At 36.4% G+C, this 20,960-nt stretch overlaps 1 protein-coding gene across 2 annotated transcripts; it reads left to right on the top strand.

Moving 5' to 3' along the window:
- The first annotated feature begins 9,958 nt into the window (after positions 1 to 9,958).
- Positions 9,959 to 18,995, top strand: yipf6 (Yip1 domain family, member 6). 2 transcript variants are annotated; one of them, XM_023843035.2, is made up of 8 exons: positions 9,959 to 10,033; positions 10,563 to 10,673; positions 11,839 to 11,967; positions 12,342 to 12,420; positions 13,871 to 13,913; positions 15,126 to 15,251; positions 16,763 to 16,920; positions 17,152 to 18,995. In XM_023843035.2, the coding sequence occupies exons 2-8, from the start codon at positions 10,641 to 10,643 to the stop codon at positions 17,271 to 17,273; spliced, it is 690 nt and encodes a 229-aa protein (XP_023698803.1). In that variant the 5' UTR covers positions 9,959 to 10,033; positions 10,563 to 10,640; the 3' UTR covers positions 17,274 to 18,995. The 2 variants fall into 2 exon arrangements, with proteins under 2 accessions (XP_023698803.1, XP_072573653.1); XM_072717552.1 differs by lacking the exon at positions 9,959 to 10,033 and having other exon boundaries at positions 10,547 to 10,673.
- The last annotated feature ends 1,965 nt before the right edge of the window (positions 18,996 to 20,960 follow it).

Below are 20,960 nucleotides of genomic sequence, written 5' to 3'. Positions count from 1 at the left end.
CAGAATGGCGTTCTGTTTTAAGCCGTTTCTCAGCTTTCTTATTTCTGATCTTAGCCCTTCAAAGTCCCTGAATGGCGATTTTTGGTAGTTTTATTTGTTCATGCTCACATTTTCTTATAATTATGCAACAATCATTCCAGGAAGGAAAATGCACATATTACTTATTGATAATTAGAAAAGGTACAAAACTAATTACTTTCCTCTGTAATATTTGCTCCTATAATTTATAGTAAATAAATTACATCGTGCTTTTCAGCTAAATGAAAGGAACATTCATTAGAATGAATGTTAAAGGGTAATTAAAAGAGATTAATTGGCGTAGTTCAAGAAAAAAAACCCTTCAATGTTCCAACTGTTTATACTGTAACACTATGTGTCCATTAAAAAATGTTTCCCCCATAATTACATAAGTTTAATATTTATCACATGCAATAAAATATTTTTGTTAACATTTTACTTAAGGCCATGTTTTTAGTAATTTTTAGTAATTATCTTTAACAAATAACAATGCATTCATAAAACATAATGAACATGCCTATAAATATTAATAAAAAGGTATAACGCATTATAGCCATATTTATTATGCATTATGACTGCCTTATGAAGCTCTCCTCTATAACGCACTACAGATACCTTTATAATGCAGTACAAGGTATAAATGCTTATACCAACCATTATAATATATTATAAAGGTATCTATAGTACCCCATCACAGAACACGCCTGTCTGGGTGGTCTTTGTGCTGCCTGGCATAGGTTCCAGGCCCCTCTGTGCACCCATAATGGATAAGCTGCTGGAATATGGGTGGATGGGTAGATGGATGGATGGGTGGATGTATGAATTGATGGACGGATGGATGGAGAGATGGATGTAAAATTCTAACAAAATTATTTTTTACACACTGTCAGTGAATCCCATTGACACCACAGAATTCACTGGAACCTTTGTTGAATTCTTTGGTTTGTATTTTTATTTCTTTTCTTTTTTCCAGGAAAGTCACTGTTTGTTATTATAAAAGGTAAAATAACTGGCAATGAATACTGAATATTTATTTATTTATTTATTCAGCTTTATTTTAGCTTGTAAGCACAAAGCCTTAAAAGTTTCCGGAACACTTCATTCCTCATTATTAATAAATGAAAGATGTCAGTAAGTAAAGGCAATGTTTTGCCTTCAATGACCTTTACCAGAGTACAGTAAAGAAAGCTGTAAAACTCTAAATTGAAGCCTACTAAAAGGACAGCTTGTTAATGAATTACTTGCTCCAATGAATTACTTATAAATAAATCTATATCTATCTGTCTGTCTGCTTTTTTGTAATTATTCATTTAATTGCACATATACATATATTTTATCCCCTTCTGTTTTATACCCACAGACCAGTGACACGGTACTGGGTTGCATGTAGTTGCATGAAAGCTTCAAAACTAGGAGGGGCTCCTACAGGACTCTCCCCCAAGCCCCTTTCTTTATATCTACCTACTCTACAGGCCACACAAACACCATTCAAGAAGGTTGGCTCCAGACTATTTTCTGGTGCTGCTCCCAACCTGCGGGCATCTGGTAGGTGTGTAGGTGGTTCTTTTTGAAAAGTCACATAGAATACCTTGGCACGGCTTGCAGTCTCCGTTTGGCTGGCAAGTGTTTCAGCAACAATAAGCAAGTAAGTAGCTGCAGATGAAAGCCACCTAACCTGTTAGTCACGTAAGCATTGAATCTGGTTCACTTTTTTGTAATTGTTTAATCACTTGGGTGCACTTCTCTGTAGGTGTCACTGACCCTGAGTGATATAACATTTTCTTCTTTAAGGAAACAGCTGAAATTTAGACAAGTGGTTTTCGGCACAATGCAAACTTAGTGTAATAATCTGTCTTTTGTTTGATTTGCACTCAACATTACTGCATGGAAATGTACCTTTAAATATAAGCAACCCTGAGCAACAATGATACTGGTTATATACTTATTAATTACCAGAAAGACCATTTTTTCATCAGTGCAGACAATAGTTGTTTTGCTGATGAATAATGACCAGCTCAAATGCATTAGAAATTTCTTTTCCATTCCCATACTAACTGGGAAGTCAATTATCTTAGGCGTAAATATGTACCCTTTTGAGAATTTTAAACTAATATAAGTTTTGATGATTTGATTTAAAATTTGCTCTCTGACTCCATTCTGTAGTCACCTAATTAATAACACATTTTATTTGTATTACTTTGTGGACGGTGTTTCTGACCAAATAATTTATTTCTCCAATACATCACTAAAGGACAGAAATAAACTACAGAACTTTCTGTAACTACGGAGAGACCAAAAACATGAATTTTCTGTACCTGCTTATCTCTTATCAAGGGGGTCTGGAGCCTTTAGGCATGAACAACCCAGGATGGAGTGCCAACCCATCGCAGGGCACACGCACAATTTACACCTATGGACAATTTGGTAACTCCAATTCACCATAGTACGCTTTTGAACTGTGGGGAGAAATTCTCCCTTTGTTGTTGTGGAGTTATGTAAACACAAAATCATGGCCAAGACCCAAACCCCAATCCCAGAGGTGTGAAGCACCAGACTAACCACTGCACCACTGCATGCATTACCCTCGAGACCATAAACAATGAATGTAAAATAGAAAACAAATGAAAGCCTCAAAAAAAATCGCATTATTATACTTTCAGATGTCCAGTCTATTCAGTTCAGCTCGTGGCTCTAATCAGTTTCAGTAAAATGTAAATTTTCATATAATATTACACTTTGTGCAATTTGGTTAGCAATGAGAAGACCAATTTTATGAACGTTAATCAACATCATATTGAATTTTGAAAAGCTCTTTGATGCCATAAAGATTTACTGAAAATTCTTAGATATTTAGATTCATCTAATGAACAGCTTTCTAAAGTTAAACAATGATCAATACAGGCCATTCTGTAAAAGAATTGCAGATTTATTTAAGCTTTTCTGCTATATATCATGCATCCTGTAACAGAACAACTTTATATTGTGGTGAGATATTTTCCGGAAGGGAGCTAAACCAGAGGTGATGGATTTGATGAAATGTAACCAAAAGTTCCCCAATATTTAAGCTCTACACTCCCCCAAAAACGTGGTGTTTTTCTGTTTATCAATTTATTATAAAACAGCACTAAAGCCAATTTAAAAATTAAAAACATTTTTGTAAACATCAAAAACTGCATCTGGAGCATTAATAACACAAGAACAATACCAGATTATCCAGTCCACCCATTCTTACACAGACTTTACTTCACCTTCAACATCAGCAAACAAACACAATAATTATCTACTGACAAGCCAATGAGCTTTGCGACATTTCAGCAAGTACTCATATTAATTATTCATATTTTGTTCCAGCTATTACTATAATTTCTTGTATCCATAAAACAGACATGCAATACATTATCCTTATTGAATGTGGGTCACGTTATGATTCCGGTTGGGTACCCCTTGCCTTGTCTGAAATTAAAATGTAAATGGCAGTCTAAATGATGGTAAAATGCTCTCAGAGATTTGCATGAAACTTTCAGCTACAGCTGTGATCTGCAAAACAGAAAACCAAAGCAGAAAATCCTCATTTTATCACATGCAATATTAAAACATTATTACAGATGATTAATATCATTTGATATACACTCCAATCACAGTAAACACAGGGATCTATATCTGACTGTGAATTAAGGTAGATTGTTTGCCGACCCGAAGCTTTTCTCTCAATACTGTGCAAATGTCAGCACTTTCCAATAATTTCTGAAAGAAATTAGTAGTTTTTCTTTTGCTTTTTTTTTTATTCAGGTTTTTTGTGAGGACAAAAAAGAGTGCAGTTGAAAGTTTTAATAAAGAATATTTTTGACCAACATATTTGCTATATACAGTATGTGCACTCATATGTTCTGGGAAACAAAACATGAAATATAGTCCTCACCACACCAGGCTAAAAAAGAAAAGTCATTATTTATTCACCATTAAGCTACTGTCGCTGACAACATAGAATGCATCCAGATCATTTTCTGCTAACCAGCTTTACATGAGTGACATAATGTTCTTGTCATTACAGGAATACACTGCCTGGTTAGTGAAATATTTATATCAACACCAGTATACAGGAAAAACCCTGCTGTCTATGACAGAGAGTGCTAAATTCACACCCAAACGCAGCTGAGGTTGACCCAATGGAAGAAACCAGTGAGGCGAAACTCTCATGTAATGTGTTTACTACGGCCTGGTTTTAGCAAGGCGTCAGGATGTCAGGCACTCATGACTAGGAGAGTTTCATTGGCCTGCTCACTGCCGGCCATTTCTGTAGCATGGAAGAATCAAAAGAGATGAAGAAGTACAATGTTTTTGGCTGCTTTTGCTTGATCACTTCCGTGGTTAAATCACGATTACAAAGTTGAGGTACCCATTGAAGTTGGATATGATGGAGAAAGGCTTCAGTGGGAAAACCTACCTTTGTGGCTTCCCAAGTTGACAGGCAAGAGTTATTAATGATTGGCTGTGCACTCGGTTGGAAAAAACATTGCCGCCAAACAATGACAAATGAGGCGTATCTGTGTTATCTGAATGTTTTTGGGCCCGGGGCTACAAACAGGCTTGCCATCTCTGCAGTCCATGGAGAGGTTTAAGTTTCATTCATAACTGGGAATCAGAGCGCAACTCAGAAGTTAGACTTGCTGCTAACGCGTATGTTCATACAGGAGGCCCTGTCCTTTATGGAGATCACAGATTCTCCAGAAGCTTATATTGCATAAAAAATATGGCCATAATCAGATTGCAATCATGTTCATTTAGTGCCATGCAAACGCTGGTGCATGTACAAAATCCTGCAAGGATACTGTTACTCTTCTGTTTTTATACCGGTCTGCTGTCATCGCATAAACACCAAAGGCTCGGTGGACACGCACATACCATGCGCTCTGTTTAGATCTGAATTTCTGTCTGAACACAATTGCCAAATGCTTTATATAGCACTTGAAGTTTGGGAACAATTTTGGCAGAGGATGCACAGGGTCCATTGAGGGCATTAAGAACCAGAGTGGCACAGTGGTGCTAGGGAAGGTTAACAGTGAAGGCTTGTTCAGCAGCATCGATTCTGCATGTTATGTCAGGATAAGGGCCAAGAAATCTGGCGGAGTAACTGTATTAACAAGCTACATCATGCATGTGTTAAATAATATGGAAAATGGTGCAGTTTTGGTAGAACTTCCTGCTTCACAAAACTTCATACAGTTACAATGGTGGGAAAGAAAGTTAGCAGGTTAAAGTAATCGAAGCTGTGCCAGAGGGAACTGTGCTTGGTCAGCCCGGAGAGGTCTTGTAACATGATAAACCACAGATGAAACAGAATAAAATGGAATCTCGCCCAGTGACTGATGGCTACCAATGCAATTGTGGGCTCTAAACACACCTGAGCACTGCTGATGAAACTCTGAGAAATAGCAATATTATTTTCTGTTTAAATTTGGAAGCCTTCCAAGGTTCCTCAAGGATTTTCTGCTTTAATTCCAAATACTGTACCATCTAGAGTATCATCAAGTATATAGAATGTCAGCCTGAAATAAAATTACACTGCTGCATGAATTAATAAGTAGAATTATACTCCAAAGTATCAAATTAATTCTATAGTAACTCTGAATAGTGCTTTACATCACCCTAATAAACCTAATGCCGGCTCAGCTGTCTATTACTGGTAAGAATCCTTACCACACACCGATCAGGATGTTACCGCTGACTCTGATATTGAGCAAATATGCACATGTGCCATTAGAGGAAAGCTTCCACTTACTGTCCAGGGGTATGAGATTAGTCCTTTTTATAACCCCTTAAATCTCAGATTAGGAAAGGCTTCCTTTGCACACTGAAATATGAAAGAAAACAACAAAGACTGAAATTCAAGACAGACAAAATAGACAGATAAGATTTCATAGACCTTACAACAGTTCCTTACTTGAGGTGAATTCACATCTTTTCTGGATTTTGAATCAGTGAACATAGACTGGAATGAAAACTTTTCAGGAAATTGTTGGGTAAAACTTTACTTAAAGCAATCATATAAATGCATTATACGTATTATACATAATGCATTCGTAAAGTATCATAAACATGGCTATAAATTGTAATAAGAAGGCATAACACATTACAAACATGTTTATTATGAATTATGAATGCTCTATGCAGCTCTAATCTATAATGCACTATAAATACCTTCATAATGCAGTACAAAGCATTCTTAATTCTTATACTGACCATTATAGTGTATTATCAAGGTAATTAGTGCATTATATAATGTATTATAGACGACAGCTTCATAGAGCATTCAAAATGCATAATAACCATGGCTGTAATGTGTTATCCCTTTTTATAAATAGTTATAGCTGTGTTTAAAATACTTCATGAATGCATTATAATGCATTATGAAGGTGACTATAAACATTTACTTGAATGCTTTAAGTAACTTGTAGTTTCAGCTATTGAAAGTTCTAGATTTTTATGCTTGAGAAAGATTGATTATATTGTAACATATGTATAACATAAATAGGACCAAAAACAAAAGAACGTAAACTTCAATATGAGATGCACGTGTTTGAACATATCTGTGGGATGCTGAAGGTTTCAGGAATTCGAAGCACTAAAATGAGGAAGTAGTGGTGTTTATTGTTAGTGTGTAATTTGTCCTCAGAAATATGTTGGCCAGCTCTTAATTCCAGAAATTTGCTCTAGATGTCTAACTCAGCGGTTTATTTGTTATCATCTATTTTTGATATTCCTCTGCAAGGAGGGAAAAAAAACTGGAAATTGGATTTTTTTTGAGGTAGGTCTACTCGTTCCTTCTTGAAGTGTACAGGCACTTAAATTTTATGTGTAATATAAGTGAACATGAAACTGTTCCCAGAACTAAGCTGTCGTTTCACGAAAACAATGTACATTCCAAAGCATGTACAGTGCAATCTTCCATGACTGAGCACGAAGCACACTCATTCTCCAGGTAAACTGCCCGATCTCAGAAGGCTTTGTAAACAGCATCATTCTCTCCATATAAACAGATAAACCAATGGAAATCAACCAATGCTACAAGTATGAACTGAATTTAATTAGAAATCTAAAAAAACTATCTATAAACTGAAACACATGTATGAATCATTTATCTGAAAGCCTGCAGTGAATTTAAAAATGAAAGCATTTTCAGTGTTAGCAAAATTTTCACTGATTTGTAAGTTCCATCCATCCATGCATCCATCCATCCACTAGCCAGTTTTCCTGCTTTACAACTGAAGACAATTGCTCTACCTACAAATACAGCACAATTCTAATTTCTTAATGTAAGTAATGACTGCCCAGTTCAACTGTTAAACAAACTGGCTGAATAAGGTTTATTTTATCTACTTGGTACATGCCTTATTGTGAGAATGAAGGTAGAAAAGCTGAGATATTTAAAGTGACAGGAGAAAAGCAGGGTTGGTTACACAGTGAAGTTGTTTGTTAAAAGCAGGCTTGTGCCTTTCACTGAAATAAGAGGCACGTTCAGCAGACACTCAAGTGTATCCAAGGACAGTTTTCATTGTGTCATAAGTAATCAGCAAAGATGTCATTTCTTGTAGATGAATGAAATACCCCGTACTGATGAAAGACCTACCTTCCGCACATTAGGTTCGTGCAGATCCTCTTTTTCAGGATATATTCTTATATGCTGCATCTTCTGTGACACCATTCTGTAAAGACTTGGCTTTAATTCTCTTAGTTCTTCAATACTCGGTGTACACTATCATTCAGTACACTTAAACGGTTACTGGGGGATTTGTTTCTCATGCGACCAGCAGTTTTAAAAATGTTTAGCACCTGTTTAAATATTACTCTTTAACTATATGTCTTGGAAGCAATATATGTGTCAGATATAGAGTGTATCCATCCCGCTTCCAAATGTTTGCCCAGTACAGAGTCACGAGGCCCTTCCCAGGAAACTCAGGGCTGGATGCCGTTCCATCACAGAGCCCACACACATACACATGCTCACAAGCACAGTCACCCACTATAGGCAATTCGGAGATGCCAAATCACAGATTTGCTTGCCTTTGCTTGGACTGTAGGAGGGAAACAGAATAGCCAGTGAAAGCCTGAATAAAAGCAGAAAATGCTAACTCCGCCCACACAAAAGGAAGACGGGATCCAAATCCCCAATCCTGGAGCTGTACAACCAATGTGCTGCCCTTATTAGATATGAATGGCCAAGTGTATAGCTATTAGTTTGCATTATAAGGACATGATATACAGAACTGGGAAAGTGCATTTATTTTTATGCTGTTTTGTTTGCAGGTAAAATGAGTTCTGATCATTTAAGCCAAAACAAAATATGATGAATGATTTTAGGCCCTATGTGTTTAAGCTATTGTAGTGTTTATAATATAAATTTAATAATTCATGAAGTATTTCAGTAAGCTGCTTTATTGCTAGAATTTCAAATTTGTTTCCAAGTGCTTTAATATCAAATTTTCTGACAGGTACTGTATGGCTCTGTATGTAATGGTACAATGGTTTGAAGCCAGAAATGTATATACTTCATTAAAATAATAAACTTTTGGAAAAACCTATGTAAATCATATTCATTTAATGGACGATTTAATATAAACTTTGAGGTGACACCAGTTTGGTAAATTCTTTTTAGGATAATCCTCATTAAAATGGAGGCTCCCTATAGACAGGTCTGGGAGGAGAACTCAAATCCACAGCCGAGATTTATCAGACCACAATAAAACCTACTGAACCACCAGGAAATTATATAGCCTAATATATCTATAAAGAATGTGCTTATTGTCAATGTACAGGGAGCAAATACAATGAAATCTTGCTCTCCTATGAGACACAGAGACATATACTGGTCAGATCGACGTTTGTGTGTGGGGTTAGCCATTTATCCGACACTCCTGGAGCAGTTTTCGGGATTAAGGGCCTTGCTCAAGGGCCCAGTGGTGATATTATCATTCTACCAGCATTGGGATTTGAACCGCCAACCTTCCAATTACAGGCACATATAAGACAGTGTGCTCAAAATTCCTTGAAATTTTGAAATTACGCGTCTGAACTTTATCAGGAAGTTACATTGTTGCATTTTAAATACTTTCATGGACAGTAGATGGCAGCAATGTGCTAGTAAAAAAACAACAACACAAGGCCTGTCTTAAAAAAACCAAATGCTTTGTTTAGGGAATGGCTTGAATTCTTACAATATACAGCACTACTTCATTAGTGCATTTAAGTCTCATGTTTGTATTCCATATTTTTGTTTTTACACCCTGCCTCACATCTACGCATACTGTATTGTACATTCCAATACTTAATGATCATTATTGCTCTTGGCACTTTATGTATATCATATGTCTTTTGTTTAATCTGTATATGGCTTGTATATTGTGTATTTTCTGTTATATATTCATTGTCTGTCTATTGTCTAACTGATGGAGACATCGCCAGCCGGAACAAAATTCCCTTTGTGACTTATCAAACTTGGCCAATAAATCTGATTCTGATGATATACATTTAATATATAAAGCTGCATGATTTTTCTCCCTCAACACTGAAATTTCATCAAATGTGTATCACACTCTCATTTTTCATCTGGTTGTAATAAAAGTCTCCTTATCTGCCCAATGCCAAACAAAAAAAGGAAAAGAATAGAACAATTTGGGTAGTATTAGTAGTTTTACTAAACTGATTAACTACGAGAAAATAATATCCTTGTTCAATCTTCATATAAAACTCTTATATCACAAATAAATGAATGTCATATTTAAGTAATGCTTATGGTACCCAACTTACAGTAATGACTATGCATAAAATGTCCACCCCTTGTCAAACTGCTTAGCCCACTCAGGATTGCAGGCGGGACTCTGGAGCCTATCCCAGCAGCACAGTTGACAACAGAGAGCCAACGAGGATAGGATACACAAGGTTGTCAGACGCCGAACTGTAAGACGCATACACGGTGGGAGATTTACACGAGGATCGGACCGGGTCACACAAGACACGGGTAAACACTGAGGGAATAATTTTAAACAATAAGGAAATATAACCATGAACATCAACAACATCACAACAAGGGCTAATTACAACTGCACGCGGGGCATGCTGGGACATGCGCCCCACCGGTGCTACGATACTAATAAAATGCTCCGACGTGCCTATTTATGTCTTTGCATGTACAATAAACTATTTCATCAGCTCAACAGTTATAAAGTCAGCACTGTCTAACTGCAGTCCAGCTACAAAGAGTCTGCGCACATGAATTTCAACGGCTGATTTTTTTTTCACAGCAGTAAAGCACTTCTGTTACATTTTACATCAGAAACCATCTGCCATTTCGGATGAAACTACCCATCTGTGTATTACCAAGTAAAGTTTTATTGTATAACGGGATAGGAGAACTGTTTTATTTTAACAGTGTTTTGCGCTCGTTAATAGTGCAAAAATAATAAAATGAAATTAGGTGCAAATCTGCCTCTTAGTGACTCCTAAGCTCACCCACTGTTTTTATTGTACGGCAACAACTGTGCTAACAGGCGCTGGGAAGACCAGGCGGCGGTCGGTCGCGTTTCGATGACGTCTACTGTTTGTTTCCACGTCGCTCGTGAGTAAAGATGGCGGAAGTGGATGACTCTAACAAACCCCTGGTAAGAGAAACCTCTAAAATTAATTTAATTGGGTTTCTTGGATGGCAAAAAACATGTATTGATTAGATTTTATGGAAGTAACCTATTGGCATTGTAATGCTGGCCGTTCAAAAACAAGAATTGCTACAAATTAAACCATTCTTTTCTATGCCTGACTGTGTTTAGATGGTTAGCTAGTTAGCCGGCTGGGTAACTATCCAACTAATGAAATTTTAAAGTTATTAGTTTATATTTGCAGATGAACTTGGTGATATCATTAAGTAGTCGTTGATAATGTAAACATATACTCAAATCAGATTCCGCTGCTGTAGTATAAGTAAATGTTATATTAACAAGTGAGTCGTTTTGATGGACATGATAATGATATTAGGGTAATTTTCCTTCTTGGTTAAAAAAGAAAAAATACATATGATTTTATGATTATTTTATATCTTTAGTAGTTTTTTTTTTACTGATAGCTTGAAAAACATATTTGAGGCTTTTAGCCATCCAAGTCACTGATTTGCAGTTTCTTGTACATTTATCTTAGTATAGAACAAATACATGCTACATAGAATGAAGAAGAGGTAGAGTACTCCTTCATGGCCAAGGTTAAACGGCTACTGTCGTGGTGTATTCCCCGAGCCAGCATTATATTTAAGAGTCATCTTTAAATATCGCAATCAATGATTCAGGCTGCATTTCTGAAATTTTCGTGTTGTGCTCGTATGAACCCAGCGTTAAACATATTTCGCATTATATCTTTAGGCACTAATTAAAATATCTGTGGAAAACAGTTAATTTGCTGCTGCTTTTTATGTGGGAAATACGATGTTTGAACTTTTATTTATGATAGACAAAATAGTTTTGTTTTGTAAGGTCACCCTACCGTTCAATTTCAGATCATACAAAATATGTTGAATTAGCATTACAGTTGTACAATAAATACAAGTGGCAGAAATGAATAGTCAACAGCCATACATTATGACCAAAAACTAAACAAAAATTTGGAAGAAAAACAGCAATATGGATGCTAAAAAGTATGCAAAATGTTAGTTTACTGACTTTAAAGGCATCTCAGCATAAAGAAGAATGTGTTTACTGCAGAAGATCAAAGTGCATGTTTTATTCAGATTTTAGTATTCAAACTGCATTCATACATTAAGTCCACTGTGGTTCTTTGCAGTTTGCAGGGCTTTCTGATGTTTCCATTTCAGAAGATATCCCCGTTGAGGGGGAGATCACTGTCCCCGTGGGCCCTTCATCGCAGGATGACGCCTACTCTACGCTCGACGAGCCTGTTAAGGAGACAATCGTAAGATACCAGCATCTTTTTTAAACACATCATGACTAAAAGTTCATATTAATATTAAGTTCATATTAAAAGTTCATATGATGCAAATTTCCCACTTGTGGGACTAATAAAGGATTATCTAATCTAATACATAATAGATCTGTATGTTAATGGGTGAATGAAATGATGAAAATGAATGATGATACTTCATTGATCCCCGTGGGGAAATTCTTTTTTCACCTACCCCATCTTGCTTTGCATGAGTTAAATTTAACACATTTAATTAGTTAAAGCAAAACAAAAAGGTTTTGCAATAACACTGTATGCTAATTGTAATCTGTAAAATAAATAAACTTAGAATAGCATATGCAATTTGATTTATATTCTCTCTGCAGCTCAGGGATTTGAAAGCAGTGGGAAAGAAGTTTGTCCATGTGATGTATCCCAGAAAAAGCTCAGCATTATTACGAGATTGTGAGTATGAACTGATTTTGATGCTTATCAACATGAATTCTGCAGTTGAATTATAGATTAACTTTATCTAATGTATTAGCGATTATGAATAAGTTAAATGTAAGCAAGAACACAAAAATTAGCGCTACATTATGGTGATTTACTGTTTGCTATTTTTTGTGAAACTGCTTCATTTCTTGGCCAGTGTTTGACTTACAGTAAATACAGAAGTAAAAAGAAAAAATTTACATATCTATGTGTGTATATGTAAATATGAAAACTGAAAGTATAATGCAAATCAGATACTAAACAAATTTTATTCAATATTAATGCAGTGTTCTCTAAATCTTGGATTGTTGACAAATATTCATTTGGCAAGTTCCAGTGGGAAATCGCTGACATGTCCTCCCATGTTCTCTTCGGCAGTTCCCATCAGCGTGGTATATTTGTTTTGGTTTGAATCTTCTGTCCAAATTATCCCATACAAGCTCCATGCAAGCTTGACACTTGGAGACTGGGCAAGCCTTAGTTGCCTTTTCTCTTGTGGTAGATCTTGCACAGTTTTTATCATTTTCCTTAAGACTGAAGGGCTGCCTAATCAGCTGTAATCCTGTTGGAAGAACAATAAAATTATACAGCAGGAGAGCAATCTCAATGTACTTAAACATATCAAATAATTGAATTGGGAATATCACCTATGTATTGCTCATCAAGACCAGACATGAACAGTAAATACATTCCCATGGTGTATCTTTGGCGGAAAACGTTTTGGCTCAGCTCTTGATTTTGTCCGGTCCTTTAAATGTGAAAATGCCTGTGTGCAGATGAATGCGTGAGAATGAGATACTGGCAGTTCAGCTGTTACATCATAATGCCCATATATGAATCATTCCAGATCAGCTTATGTTTTCTGTATTTAAATGTTTCAGTTTGTCTATTTAATAATATTTCGTCTGCTTCACGCTTCTGTCTTGTGCTTAAGCTGACAGTTTTTGACACGTAGTCATTAGAATTGTTAAATATGTATCTAATTTGTATCGTAGTTGCCCTTTTTTTAAAAAAAAAAAAAAAAAAATCATATTTTAAGTGCTCTCCAGCATATATTTTTAACAAAAATCACATGTCCAGCTCACCAAAGAAAACACAAGCTTTCCAAGTAATTACTGATTTTTAAGACTTGCCAAACAGTGTTTATATGCTCATTGTGAAATAAGACATTTTGGTTCATTCAAAATTCATCCAAGATTTATTCTTGGCAAAGTAGCAACTCTTCAAGTATAAAAACTGCTTTGCTCACATCAAAATAAGTATGTGTCAGCATCCCTGTCTGGAATCTGTACCAGTTTGCCTTTTAAGTTTTGCATTTGCTTGAAAGTGATTGGCAGGGTTTGTTTTTTGGTTTTATGTCAGAACTGCAAATGGGAACATTTAAATGTTAGTAACCTGTCTGTGCTTTTTCTTCTTTTTTTAGGGGATCTGTGGGGTCCGCTACTCCTTTGTGTCACCTTGGCTCTGTAAGTTTGCTTTTATATGCACATTGATTTTAGCATGGATTATACCATAAAACCAATGCATAAGGATAGAATATATATATATATTTTACAGATTTTTCTCTTGAAGAGCTGCTAGATCGTGGTGTAATAGACTTAATATTTTAATAAACGTATGTCCATTACGCGGTCGGCCATCAGTCCGATCAAAGGTGAAGAGCGCACCAAAAATGGCAAGCTTGAATTCACAGGTCGCTACAGATCCGCAGATGGATATGACAAACTAAATCACTTATTGTAATGGTCATTTGCTAGGAAGGCCACAGAAACAGTCACTCACCATTAAGGCATGGGCTGCACGGGTGGCTTGTTTGGGTTACTGCTCCACCATTTAGTGGGACAACCAAGAAAATAACCTTTATGGAAGCAATATAAAGATTTGCGGGAGTTAAAAATTACTACTTAGTTTCCTTACAGTGAGAGTTGTATTACTGTCTAAATCGAGTTTTCTTGACATGCACTCTAGCAATTAATTTATCAGAAAGATAATGGTTTAGTCAAATGCTCTTTGTGTATGTGACCATGAATCTCACTGCTGTTTTTTGTGCCATTTTGTAGTACTGGGTTCCTTGTAATGACAGATTCATGAGCGCCATTGTAGCATAACATTTTCCAGAAAAGCCTCCTTTGTTCACTTATACGGCCAAGAAATGGGTCTACAAGCTGACTGACCAGTGAAACAGAATTTGCTAGCATGCATTAAAATCAGCCAGCAGAGTTCTCCACAACATCTGTGGTCTGATTTCTTTTTCTACTGACAAGTTTGGCCCCACCCACATGACACAGGGGTGCCTGCAGGATCCGGTGGTCGGGACTTTGAGAGATATAGTTAATCTTTTTTTTTTTTTTTTTTTTTTTTTTTTACTACAATTTGCTTCCTTTATTTTTAAAAGATAATCAAAAAATTCTGCCCACCTCACCTGTCCTGTCTACTGTTGTATGCGCATCTGAACACATATAAACCTGAGCTGAAAAAAATAGCTAAAGAATACAAAACAAAATTTGAGAGTTTGCTGTTCTTGTTTTAGATGTATTCAAGATGTAATTGTATCCTGAGTAAAGTATTGTTTTTTGAATGTGTGTGTGAATTTTTATGGGAAAAAAAATGAAACGTATATGAATTTCTGGTGTTGGGTCAAGACATTACCATTGACATCCATGTGAATTGTATCCCAGTATGTTGCAAGGAGGCTCTGCAGACAGTAAAGAAGATGGCGGACCACAGTTTGCGGAGGTCTTCGTGATCATCTGGTTTGGCTCAGTTGTTATAACACTGAACTCCAAACTGCTTGGTGGTACCATGTAAGTACGGACTTAAACTTATATTTTATATCCCGTGGCCAGTAGAATAACCATATTACTGTTGGGTCTTTGAGGAAGACCCTCAGCACTGAAAACTGCCCCAGAAAAGCTGTTAAAATGTCTGACTCTGTTCTCTGACCCCAAACCTCACTCTGTATGTGTGTCTCATAGGAGATTGTCGGAATATGTGAAAACTAAAGAATGTCTGTGTATCTAGTATAGAAGGCAAGCCAGTGAAATTTGACATTTTTTTTTACATTTATTTCGCAGACACTTTTATCCAAAGTGACATAGTTTTTTTTGAGGGAGCAGGATCCACTGAACCCTGGAGTAACTGGGGGTTAAGGGCCTGGCTAAAGGCGAAAGGGCTCCACTGTGAGATCACTCTGCCAATGCAGGGATGTGAGACATTGGCCCTCCTCCTGCAGACCTAATTCTCTGAACCACATACCACCCGTTGCCCTGAAATTTTGATTAAAATCTTTACAAAAAATCCAGTGGCAGCGCATTTTATTCGGTCAACTTTGAAAAAATTATTTGCAATAAATATAATAGCTATTCGTAAAATTATATATTTAAACAGTTTTTCCATGACGAAGGTTGTAGATCTTTTAAAATGTTTTGTATTAAGTATATAACAGAGCTGCTTTTGTGTATTAGCTCACATTGTATGTTTTACTGTTTAAGTTGCCTGTGAAACCTGATTGGCCTTTTCTTGTCATACGTTTAATGCTATTGTTATTAAGAACAACCATCAGCCTGAGATGTTATATGCTTGTTGTAATCCATCTTGCTGGTTACTGAGGTACAGCTAGGGCAAGGTGAGCGCCCAGCGAAATCTGTAATCCCTATAGCTTTTGAATCATGTTAGCTGCAGCCTTCTTAAGAAAACCCGACTCCCGTTGAGACGACGATCTAAACACCAACACAGTACCGAAGGAAAGCGATATGACTAAAAAGTTCCAGGCTCAACTCCCAGGAAGAATCCAATTAAGTCCCATCCAGTCTCCTAGGAGGGGAAAAAGCTGAAATAAATAAAATAAAACTTTATTATGCCATAAAGAAAATTTTGATTTAAGTCTGACAGTTTAAGAAAGAGCACATCTGTAACTAATCATATGACATGTACCAGATGCATATGGGGAAAAAAGATGTTACTTTGCAAATCTTAGATGAGGAAGTATTAAAAGGAACATATAATAATGTTTTTTTTTTTCTTTTATTAGACTTTAAAAGTATGACCTGATGATGAGAATGATTAATATTATTACTGCTTATCATTATTAGTCACAGTGTTGTATAATACATTACAATGATTTAATGTTTTGGAGGGGAGTCTTCATTTTTACTAGTTTACATGGCATAAGTAAGAGTACAGCCGTAGTCCATGGGTGAATGAGAGGTGTAGTAAATCCTGTATAAGGCTGATGAGTCTCATACCAGAACGGAACAGCTTCATTAAAACAAGTGCCATAAAAAAAAAAAACTCTTGCGTGTTGGTCTTTCTCCAGCTCATTTTTCCAGAGCCTCTGTGTGCTGGGGTATTGCATCCTGCCTCTTACCGTGGCGATGATCGTGTGCAGACTGGTGCTGCTGGGAGGATCTGGCACTGTCAGCTTCATAGTCAGGCTCGTCATGGTGGTCGCCTCGTTCAGCTGGTCCACGTTCGGTGAGTCTGGCCGCGTGTGCTTCCGCCGTCAAGAATTTGGTGAATTTAGACGGAATTACAAAGACAATTACACACTTTAACCAGTAGGTGGCGTTGTTGTGCCTTCGCTACTGGAAAGTCGCCGGCGAAGGTTTTGCGTGAAGAAACAACGTATACATAATTGAATGAAAGTGTGGGGATCTTCATGATGACTTGGCCTTAATGTTATCTTGCCATGCACTTGTGTTCCAGCCTCAACAGCCTTTTTGGCGGATAGCCAACCTGCAAATCGGAAAGCTCTGGTGGTGTATCCTATTTTCCTCTTCTATTTTGTCATTGGTTGGATGATTCTCACATTTTCGCCGTCTTCTTGAAGTGGACCCTGAAGGGTTCTCCTATTTAAACTTAAAAGCTGGACCCTTTTCTGTGCAGGAAGTTAAAAACAGCTGAACTCACTCTTTTTTTTTCTAAATTGAGACTGGTTGTAAAGCCAGATTAAAAAGAAAAAAAGACTTGCATGTCTCGGATGTATTAAGGGCATAACCGAACGCTTATTGGTGGATGCATTATGCTAAAGGTATGACTGGACATGGTTCGTTCCTCCCTTTAAGTTAAATATGTTTTGTTAAAACAGTACAAGTGCCATTCTTGGTGTAAGGAACTTGGTTTGTTCGATCCCAAGAAGTTTAGCCTTACTAAAGGAATAAAGCTGAAAGGAAATGTTTCGAAAATCCCAAATGCTTTATTTAGCGCAAAAATAATTAAGTGTCATTTTTTCCCTTTCTGCAAATTAATTTAGAAAAAGTGTATAAAACTGAGCACTGTCCTATACTGTAGTCTGAACTTTTCCATTGCTGGTCTTATCAGCTCTCTAAGCTGGCTTTTGTTCCATTCAAGCATATAATTAGTCTTAGTTTAGTTGTTGACAAAATGGGTCGTTTTTCAAACCAAGTTAAAAGTAACACAAGCTGAGGACTCGCTGTTGATGCCGTTTCGTTTGAACTCATTTTGAACATTTAAAGTAACCAAAGACTCAAATTTCAACTCAGTTTTGGTTTAGCAATTAGGATTTGAAATTTATAATCCAGGTTCAGTTTATGTATATTTTTATGCTTATCAAATGAAAGGAACATAAGCCAGCTACTTTATTATGATTAACCATCAAAACATGTGTCCTTCGCTTTCCAAGGACAGCATGATTAAAAGGTTTTACACTATGTTCCTCTGCTGGCTAAATTTGCGGTTAACATGGTACCAGTTTCTCTGAATTTGTTTTCAATCAAGTTGTTCTTTTAAGCAGTAGTTAAAAGGTTGGCTAAATAAAAGGTCAGGATACGTAGTGAGCCGCCAGAGGCACTCCTGCAAAAAAAAACTTCACGAAGGGCAGTTTGGCGCCGTTTGTTAACATAGATATGTTGTTGTGTAGCACTGTCTGTCATACTTTCCATTCTGCAAGGAATCCTGTTTTTTATTAAATTCAGTCCATTCCTCTTTGCTTCAAAACAGTATGTTATTTCTAGACAATTTACACGTGGATCCAGTGGTGAAGGCCTGATATATTTATGGGAAATATAGAGATTCTGAAATTGTCTATGTGTGTAACATTTTTTTGTATGTATAATAAAAGTCACTTCTGTACATATGTGATTATGTTCTACTTGAGGAGTAGTCTGTCCAAAATGTAAATGTGTAATATTTATGATTTGTTAATCATTACAAGAGTATTTATATTTAGTTATTAGCTGTTATTCAATTTCCAACAATGGGGAAAGGCATATTCCAAACTCTTGTTTAGCCCCTACAGTAATTTATATATATATATAAAAAAAAATTTCTAGACATCAGAGATTAGAATTAATTGAATGCCCTTTGTGTTCCCTGTTACCTTCAAGGTCACGGTAACCCATGTTCCTTTTAAATTGTTCCCAGATCTCCTAATTACACATCTCTCAGATTTTCTGTAATTTTTCTGAAATTTTATGGTGAGGTATCTTCAAAGTCTTTGGAGGAAATTCAAAAATATGTTTGTGAGAAGGTGATGGAGGTGAGCAAGTGAGTTCTTTTTGAAAGCCATGCTCAATAAAGTAATGCCTTAATATGCCTTGTGTTTTCTTGTGACCACATATAATCCTGTTGTATGGCGTACAATGGGCATTTTTGAAGAAGACACATCTGGCTTCATGTATCTTGGTGAAAAGCTGTAAGATTTCTGTTTTTAGAATCATTTGCCAAATAGGTTTTAGATTTAGACATGGATTTTACTAATGTATGACGTGCTATGCTCTCGGGAATTATATAAAGTACGAGGATGCACATGTAGTATAGGCCTTATATTAACAGCAATGTACGTGATAAACGTAAATGTACGTGATAAACCTTAATGATTAATTTAGCTACGTATGTGACTACTCTTTTGTTGCTCATTGCGTATGTTACCACTGACAAAGATGAAAGTTAATTTTTGTGCATTGATTTCTTTCTTTGTTAAAATAGGCAGGAAATATTACACAATGACACTTTTGTTAATGGAAAACAACTTCCTTGTTATTGAGTCAGAATTATCTTACTTCCATAGTGAAACATCATCTTCATACAAAGGTAAGATATCAAAACCTCAAAGTACTATCATGTCCATTTATGTCACACCTATACGTCAGTGTGTTTCTTCATGCTTTAAGGTAACTATTGGCATTATATGCACATAGCAATGACTTAAAATCCAGAAATATGACTACCCGAAGCACCAGAAATCTGAATGACAAACACCAGGAAACCATTACTTAGACCTCTCGGAACAATGATTAAATGTTGTCAAACTTCAAAGGCATTGCTTTAATGGGAAATTCTAACTCAATGGGATACTGCAGCATTCAGAGAACTGGTTTGGAAAGCATAGCTGTACACCGAAATAGCAGTAAGCTCATATCCAACTGAGATAAAGCAGCAAAGTCAGAAGTGTAGCATAAATTTTTAAAAATGCTTGCGTGAATTCAGGAGTCCTTTCGTCCACCTGATTGGCTTAGAGTCTTGTGTATTGAATGTTATTTTGGCTGCTACATACTATCAGTGGCTCTATAGCAGATTTTCTTATGCTCTGTGATTTAAGGAAAGCATGGAACTTGGCTGTTATATGGGAGAGAATAAGGCCTTGAACTAAACTGATCTAAACTAATCTTGTATGAGTCTGGCATTGGAAAGAAACTTACATACTTGTCTCGATACTGATTTAAAGTCCTGTGGGTTCATTTAAAGTTTGGTAGTTTATATATAAATGTACAGTCGACACTTCCCCACCTTGCTGGGGTTAGGGGCGCAGGCCCCCCACGGTCTGGAAAAACTGGCAAAAATTTTCTGGTCTCCTTGGTGAGCAGACCAAAGCGAAACTAATAGATCCCTGCAAGGTCACTGCGAGATATCATGTGAGAGGCTGGCGTAAGAGCACTCGTCGTTCTCCAAACCAGCAAATCTGCAATTATGAGTTATTAAAGTTTTTGTGGGTAATCTGCTGGCCGCGTGTCACCTGCGGCATTTGAAAAAGTCTCAAAAAATTCACATTTAATTTCTCACGTATTTATATACATACATATGGGCGCCACTTTACAATAAAGCTCCCTTTGCCACTTGTAAATGGTAGCAACTCATTAATAAAAAGAAAACTGTGGTATAACTTGTTTAAATTTGTCTATTAATAATTTACAAAGTGTTACAACCTAATTAATAACCAGATTATAAATCATTCATTAACGCTTTAGTAGCCTTTTGTAAAGTGGTACCTACATATATGTGTGATACAGATATGTCTCCCAAGTCTTAAAATACGATAATTTTAGATAAGGAAAACTTTGTTGGGGGGGGGGGGGGGGGGGGATATAAGCAAAAGTCAGTATATAAGCAAAAGATAAATTGTATTATCACCTGAAACCAAAATGGTACTATTTCTTTATTAAACCGACATTCACCAACTGTCCTGGAAAATGTAACCACTCTAATTTATTAAGCTGTGACACCTAATTTGACAGATGTAACTTCGCCAACATGATATTGGCGAACCCTGGGTAATT

Source organism: Paramormyrops kingsleyae, chromosome 10 (assembly GCF_048594095.1).
Source record: "Paramormyrops kingsleyae isolate MSU_618 chromosome 10, PKINGS_0.4, whole genome shotgun sequence".
In the NCBI taxonomy this organism is placed as follows: domain Eukaryota; kingdom Metazoa; phylum Chordata; class Actinopteri; order Osteoglossiformes; family Mormyridae; genus Paramormyrops; species Paramormyrops kingsleyae.
The sequence above is the reverse complement of the archived record's forward strand: the minus strand, read 5'-3'. Positions and strand labels throughout refer to the sequence as shown.

What these genes read in the sequence shown, in the direction of transcription:
- yipf6 (XM_023843035.2), top strand. Translation starts at nt 10,641, where the DNA reads ATGGCGGAAGTGGATGACTCTAACAAACCCCTG. An exon ending in ATGACTCTAACAAACCCCTG is followed by an intron (nt 10,674 to 11,838) that starts GTAAGAGAAACC and finishes GGTTCTTTGCAG; the next exon opens with TTTGCAGGGCTTTCTGATGT. An exon ending in CTCAGCATTATTACGAGATT is followed by an intron (nt 12,421 to 13,870) that starts GTGAGTATGAAC and finishes TTCTTTTTTTAG; the next exon opens with GGGATCTGTGGGGTCCGCTA.